Consider the following 7,500-nt stretch of genomic DNA (forward strand, 5'->3'; position numbering starts at 1 on the left):
TTCTGTTCTAAATTGGCCCGCCAACTCCCCTGACCTTAGCCCCATAGAAAATCTGTGGGGTATTGTGAAAAGGAAGATGCAGAATGCCAGACCCAAAAACGCAGAAGAGTTGAAGGCCACTATCAGAGCAACCTGGGCTCTCATAACACCTGAGCAGTGCCAGAAACTCTTCGACTCCATGCCACGCCGCATTAACGCAGTAATTGAGGCAAAAGGAGCTCCAACCAAGTATTGAGTATTGTACATGCTCATATTTTTCATTTTCATACTTTTCAGTTGGCCAACATTTCTAAAAATCCCTTTTTTGTATTAGCCTTAAGTAATACTCTAATTTTGTGACACACGGAATTTTGGATTTTCATTTGTTGCCACTTCAAATCATCAAAATTAAATGAAATAAACATTTGAATGCATCAGTCTGTGTGCAATGAATAAATATAATGTACAAGTTACACCTTTTGAATGCAATTACTGAAATAAATCAAGTTTTTCAAAATATTCTAATTTACTGGCTTTTACCTGTGTGTGTGTGTGTGTGTGTGTGTGTGTGTGTATATATATATATATATATATATATATATATATATATATATATATATATATATATATATATATATAAGTTTAAGTTTAACTCCACAGCAAATACATCCTTCTTTCCAGGCTGGTTTATTGGCTTTTTGGTCCCCTATTGAGTTAGATAATAGGCAAAACTTGGTGAAATCGAGGTTCCACTAGACTAGTTTTTTACCACAACATTTTTTTAGTACTTTAGCAAGTAGTAATTTTATGTATTTTTTATTTCATCCTCCTTTCTTCCGGTAGTACTGTACTTTAGCTCCATTTTATGGGTAATTATTTACCTTTTTGTACGCTGCTTCTGTTTTTATAGTCCGTGTTTACAGTTGCTACAAGTATTTATTTGCTGCTCCTTGTCTTGAAGTGTCCCACAAAGACAAATAAAGTGTTATTCATTTGAATAACTGAGACAGATTAAGAAAATCAGAGCAGACTGTAAGTAATATAATAAGGTAGCAGTCAAAAGTTACATATCTTCATTCAAGAGAATGTAAAAGTGTCTCTAAACCTTTATCTCTTGATAAACTAAAGTTTTTTCCTGTTAGTTGAAATACAAGAAGGGACAGAAAGACGTGTCCAAGTCCCTTTACTCCACGCTGCCGGCCACTTTGGAGACGCAGCACGCCAAAGAGGCGGCGGACCTGCAGAATGAAGTAAAAATTAAAAACACAACACAAGTCCTGATCCGATCAGCCATCTTGTTACCTGCGTTCTCAGCGCAAGTACTCTCAGAAGAAGGAGCTGAAGTCAACGCTGTTCCACCTGCTGCCTGACACCTTGGACACGGCCCACGCCAGAGACGTCTCTGAGCTTCTCAGTCAGGTGACCGGCGTCCTTCCTTTTCCGTTTGCGGGAAGTTGTCTGGCCGAGGTTGTAACCTGCAGTGGTTGTGGTCTGCAGGTGAAGTACCAGGAGGACGGCAGGAAGGAGATGAATGTCAGCTTGTACTCGCTGCTGCCACAAACCATCCACACGCAACACGCTAAAGAACTTACCAGTCTGCAGAGTGAGGTACTATTGTCACCATTACTTTACGTGTTACTTCATATATTAAGTTACTTAGCATATCAAGTTACTTCATATGTTAAGTTACTTCAACTATTCATGTGTTAAATTACTTCATATCTTAAAGGACTATTAAGTTACTTCATGTGAACTTAGGTTATGTAATATGATTCATTACTTCAGATATTAGGTTACTTCATGTGTTAGGTTACTTACAAAACCCAAAAGCAGTGAAGTTGTCACGTTGTGTAAATGGTAAATAAAAACAGAATACAATAATTTGCTAATCTTTTTCAACTTACATTCAATTGAATAGACCGCAAAGACAAGATACTTAACGTTCAAACTGGAAAACTTTGTTTTTTTTGCAAATATTAGCTCATTTGGAATTTGATGCCTGCAACATGTTTCAAAAAAGCTGGCACAAGTGGCAAAAAAGACTGAGAAAGTTAAGGAATGCTCATCAAACACTTATTTGGAACATCCCACAGGTGAACAGGCTAATTGGGAACAGGTGGGTGCCATGATTGGGTATAAAAGCAGCTTCCATGAAATGCTCAGTCATTCACAAACAAGGATGGGACGAGGGTCACCACTTTGTCAACAAATGCGTGAGCAAATTGTCCAACAGTTTGACACATAGAATAGCAGGTCCATTCTATGTGTCATACTTGATCATTTCGCGATATTGCCATGTTTTTGCTGAAAGGATTTAGTAGAGAACATCGACGATAAAGTTCGCAACTTTTGATCGCTGATAAAAAAGCCTTGCCTGTACCGGAAGTAGCAGACGAGTAGCGTGACGTCTCAGGTTGTGGAGCTCCTCACATCCGCACATTGTTTACAATCATGGCCACCAGCAGCGAGAGCGATTCGGACCGAGAAAGCGACGATTTCCCCATTAATTTGAGCGAGGATGAAAGATTTGTGGATGAGGAAAGTGAGAGTGAAGGACTAGAGGGCAGTGGGAGCGATTCAGATAGGGAAGATGCTGTGAGAGGCGGGTGGGACCTGATATTCAGCTGGGAATGACTAAAACAGTAAATAAACACAAGACATATATATACTCTATTAGCCACAACACAACCAGGCTTATATTTAATATGCCACAAATTAATCCCGCATAACAAACACCTCCCCCCTCCCGTCCATATAACCCGCCAATACAACTCAAACACCTGCACAACACACTCAATCCCACAGCCCAAAGTACCGTTCACCTCCCCAAAGTTCATACAGCACATATATTTCCCCAAAGTCCCCAAAGTTACGTACGTGACATGCACATAGCGGCACACACGTACGAGCAAGCGATCAAATGTTTGGTAGCCGCAGCTGCATGCGTACTCACGGTACCGTGTCTGCGCATCCAACTCAAAGTCCTCCTGGTAAGAGTCTCTGTTGTCCCAGTTCTCCACAGGCCAATGGTAAAGCTTGATTGTCATCTTTCGGGAATGTAAACAATGAAACACCGGCCGTGTTTGTGTTGCTGCAGCCGGCCGCAATACACCGCTTCCCACCTACAGCTTTCTTCTTTGCTGTCTCCATTGTTCATTGAACAAATTGCAAAAGATTCACCAACACAGATGTCCAGAATACTGTGGAATTTTGCGATGAAAACAGACGACTTAATAGCTGGCCACCATGCTGTCCCAAAATGTCCTCCACAATCCGAGACGTTTTCAGCAGGATATTTCGCGCAAATTTTAAAATTGCACTTTAGTAAGCTAACCCGGCCGTATTGGCATGTTTTGCAATGTTAAGATTTCATCATTGATGTATAAACTATCAGACTGTGTGGTCGGTAGTAGTGGCTTTCAGTAGGCCTTTAAGTGTTATAATGACAATGACAATAAAGGAATTGATTGATTTAAAAGGATTTGCAAATCATTGTATTCTGTTTTTATTTACCATTTACACAACGTGCCAACTTCACTGGTTTTGGGTTTTGTAATATGTTAAACTACATATTTGTTGTTTTCCGTCATAAGGAGTATGTTGGTGACATATGTGCTACAGGAAGTGATGAGGTTTGTTGTTTTTCGTCTTATGAGAAGTACGTTGGTGTCTTCTGTGCTGCAGGTGAAGTACAAGGAAGGTGTGAAGGAGAAAATGCAGAACAGTTTGTACCATCAGCTCCCACAAACCCTTGAGACCCAGCAGGCCAAGCAGATGTCAGAGCTGCAGAGCGAGGTGCCACCAAAAAGAAACTTATATCTTATCTAGTCCACCATTTTGAACACGTCTTCTCGCTGCTTCAGAGCAAGTACAAGTCTGCAGGTCAGAAGGAGCTCCGCAGCTCTCTGTACGCCGCCCTCCCTGTCACCATGGAGACGCAGCGCGCCAAAGACGCCGCCGAGAAGCTCAGCGAGGTAACGTGCTCGCGTCCCAACTCCACCACAAGGACGTTTGTCTTCACGTGGGTTTTGTCTTCCAGGTCAAGTACAAGGAGAGCGGGAGGAAGGAGATGTCCGCCTCGCTTTACGCCACTTTGCCCGACACCTGCCAGACCAGCTTCAGCAGGGAGATGACGCACCTGCAGAGCGAGGTGCCTTCAAAATAAAACACCGTATTTAGCTACATTCAGTAAAGTCCTCTCGTGTCCTTCAGAACAAGTACAAGGAGGACGGGAGGCGGAATCTCTCTCAGAGCTTCTACTCTCAGTTGGCGCAGACGACCGAGACGCAGTTCGCCAAGAGCGTCGGCGAGCTGCAGAGCGAGGTGAGCTCTTTTTATAGTTCACGTCCCGCCCGGACTCGCACTTTGACCCTCCGGCGTCCCCGCAGGTGAAGTACAAGGAGGACGCCCAGAAGGAGAGGTCGTCCTCGCTGTTCTCCGGCCTCCCTCAGACGCTCCACACGCAGCGGGCCAAGGAGGTGACGGCGCTCCAGAGTCAGGTGATGCTCTCCAACAGGAACAAAGCAGAGTGGGCGGGGTTTGTTTTCAGAGCAGAATGTGTCAGGAACAGATGCGGAAGCACATTTTTACAACAAATGTCTGCATAAAAGTGACAATATATCATATTGTAGGTGTTTATTACCATTTGCATTCATATTTTGCTGTTTGTTACATTTTGTTGTTTTTTGCTTGAATGTAAAACATGGGTGTCCACACTTTTCAGCAGGCGAGCTACTTTTTAAATGACCGAGTCGAAGGGATCTACCTCATTCATATATATAATTTATATTTATTTATTTATGAAAGAGTCGTTTTTGTTAACAAGTTAAAAGGTGTTTAATAAATTGGGGGTGAAATCACCAAAAATGATTCCCGGGCGTGGCCACCGCTGCTGCTCACTGCTCCCCTCACCTCCCATGGTGTGATCAAGGGTGATGGGTCAAATGCAGAGAATTATTTCGCCACACCTAGTGTGTGTGCGACAATCATTGGTACTTTAACTTACAAACCCCGTTTCCATATGAGTTGGGAAATTGTGTTAGATGTAAATATAAACGGAATACAATGATTTGCAAATCCTTTTCAACCCATATTCAGATGAATATGCTACAAAGACAACATATTTGATGTTCAAACTCATAAACTTTATTTTTTTTTTGCAAATAATCATTAACTTAGAATTTGATGCCAGCAACACGTGACAAAGAAGTTGAGAAAGGTGGCAATAAATACTGATAAAGTTGAGGAATGCTCATCAAACACTTATTTGGAACATCCCACAGGTGAACAGGCAAATTGGGAACAGGTGGGTGCCATGATTGGGTATAAAAGTAGATTCCATGAAATTCTCAGTCATTCCCAAACAAGGATGGGGCGAGGGTCACCACTTTGTCAACAAATGCGTGAGCAAATTGTTGAACAGTTTAAGAAAAACCTTTCTCAACCAGCTATTGCAAGGAATTTAGGGATTTCACCATCTACGGTCCGTAATATCATCAAAGGGTTCAGAGAATCTGGAGAAATCACTGCACGTAAGCAGCTAAGCCCGTGACCTTCGATCCCTCAGGCTGTACTGCATCAACAAGCGACATCAGTGTGTAAAGGATATCACCACATGGGCTCAGGAACACTTCAGAAACCCACTGTCAGTAACTACAGTTGGTCGCTACATCTGTAAGTGCAAGTTAAAACTCTCCTACGCAAGGCGAAAACTGTTTATCAACAACACCCAGAAACGCCGTCGGCTTCGCTGGGCCTGAGCTCATCTAAGATGGACTGATACAAAGTGGAAAAGTGTTCCGTGGTCTGACGAGTCCACATTTCAAATTGTTTTTGGAAACTGTGGACGTCGTGTCCTCCGGACCAAAGAGGAAAAGAACCAGATAGGCTCCAGCACCCCCCGCGGCCCCAAAAGGGACAAACGGTAGAAAATGGATGGATGGAATACAAGCTTGTTTAACACATATAGATTCCTTTCTTTCCTGAAGACAAGAATATAAGTTGGTGTATTACCTGATTCTGATGACTTGCATTGATTGGAATCAGACAGTAGTGATGATAACGTCCGCATTTTTGAATGGAGGAGAAAAAAAGTCCTCCTTTCTGTCCAATACCACATGAAGGTGCTTGCTTTTTGCCATCTTATTTGTCCAGCTTCCATACTCCTTTTTATACACTTTACGAGAAATACATTGGCGGCAAACTCCGTGGCTTGCGGGCTTGTGCTCGCCAGCTTTCTGAGACTCTTATTTTGTTAGCGCAGGCAGGATAGAGCCGCGCTTTTATTGTGAAGACAGGAACTATGTGGTCAGTCTTTAGGCTTTTGACAGGAGGTATGGTTGAAATAAAAAGTGTTTCTCGCCTCCCTGGCGGTCTTTTTTTTCCCTTCACACTGAGCTCGCAGCAGCCAGCATCATTTCACAAGACCCTCGGGTGCCGTGAATGTCAATCAAGTGACGAAAGTGACGTCATAGTGAAGATTTCGGATCGCAAATTTTTAGGACTATTTTTTCAACGCCTAGTTGGCGATCGACTGACACACCCTCCGCGATCGAGCGGTAGCTCGCGATCGACGTAATGGACACCCCAGATGTAAAAGATGTCTATGGAGGAGCTGGTCTGAGAAGTAAAAGATGTTGTTAATATTCAGTGTTTTATTGTTCATATTTAATATTGCCAATCCCACTTTCTTTATTTTCATGTACATTTTGGGTGTCCCATTCAGTAAAAAAACTTAAAATTACATTCCGTTTTTGAGGTGGTCTGTCATAACTTTTTTTTAGAATTCTATCGGACATTGTGACTTTTGGTATTAGTGGTCCTGAAAAAAAGGGACCCAAACACACATACTGTACAGCAGATTTTTACAGCTAAATGTGTATACATCATTTATACACACATACACCTTGGCCCCCCAGACACATTTTTTCTCTCAATGTGGCCCCCGAGTCAAAATATTTGCCCAGCTTTGCTTTAAATAATTAGCTGCCAACAACAAACGGCCCCCGGGCCACACTTTGGACACCAATGCTCTATAGATAGCTCAAAAAGTAATGGAGGAAAATTGCTGAAACTTGAAGGACATGTGAGAAATGGGATAAGGAGCAAGTGATGATACTTAGGGGCTGATCAGGATAACCGTCAGGATTAAATATTTTTTTGGGGTGCTCCAAATGCTTTTCTGGTTTTAACTGTTTTTAGTATACATTTTTTTTAGTTTTTGTTAATACAATGTTTGCTGATGTTCTTGTTTAATTGCATTTTTGGGATTTTTTTTCGTGGGTCAATAAAAACAAGGTAAGAGTGACACTAAAATGACAATTTGTTTTTTGTCGGACACAGGTGAAATACCAGGAGGGCAAGAAAGACGCCGCCTCGTCTCTCTACCACCTCCTACCGGAGACCTTGGAGACACAGCTTGCCAAACACGTGTCCGAAATCCAGAGCGAGGTTAGGCCCCGCCCACTTTTCTGCAACTTGCCTTTTAAATGGCATTTCATCAAATCGTGCCACTTGCTTGTT

General features: G+C 42.4%; 1 protein-coding gene across 1 annotated transcript in view; it reads left to right on the forward strand.

Moving 5' to 3' along the window:
• Positions 1–7,500, forward strand: part of LOC133609410 (uncharacterized) — a 68,242-nt gene that overhangs the window by 6,855 nt on the left and 53,887 nt on the right. The window contains exons 7-15 of the mRNA XM_061964979.2: positions 1,122–1,229; positions 1,294–1,398; positions 1,477–1,587; positions 3,664–3,774; positions 3,843–3,953; positions 4,019–4,129; positions 4,192–4,302; positions 4,368–4,478; positions 7,321–7,428. Coding sequence (XP_061820963.1) covers positions 1,122–1,229; positions 1,294–1,398; positions 1,477–1,587; positions 3,664–3,774; positions 3,843–3,953; positions 4,019–4,129; positions 4,192–4,302; positions 4,368–4,478; positions 7,321–7,428 — 987 coding nt within the window. The remainder of the gene's footprint in view (positions 1–1,121; positions 1,230–1,293; positions 1,399–1,476; positions 1,588–3,663; positions 3,775–3,842; positions 3,954–4,018; positions 4,130–4,191; positions 4,303–4,367; positions 4,479–7,320; positions 7,429–7,500) is intronic.

This window comes from Nerophis lumbriciformis, linkage group LG07, assembly GCF_033978685.3.
Source record: "Nerophis lumbriciformis linkage group LG07, RoL_Nlum_v2.1, whole genome shotgun sequence".
NCBI lineage: Eukaryota > Metazoa > Chordata > Actinopteri > Syngnathiformes > Syngnathidae > Nerophis > Nerophis lumbriciformis.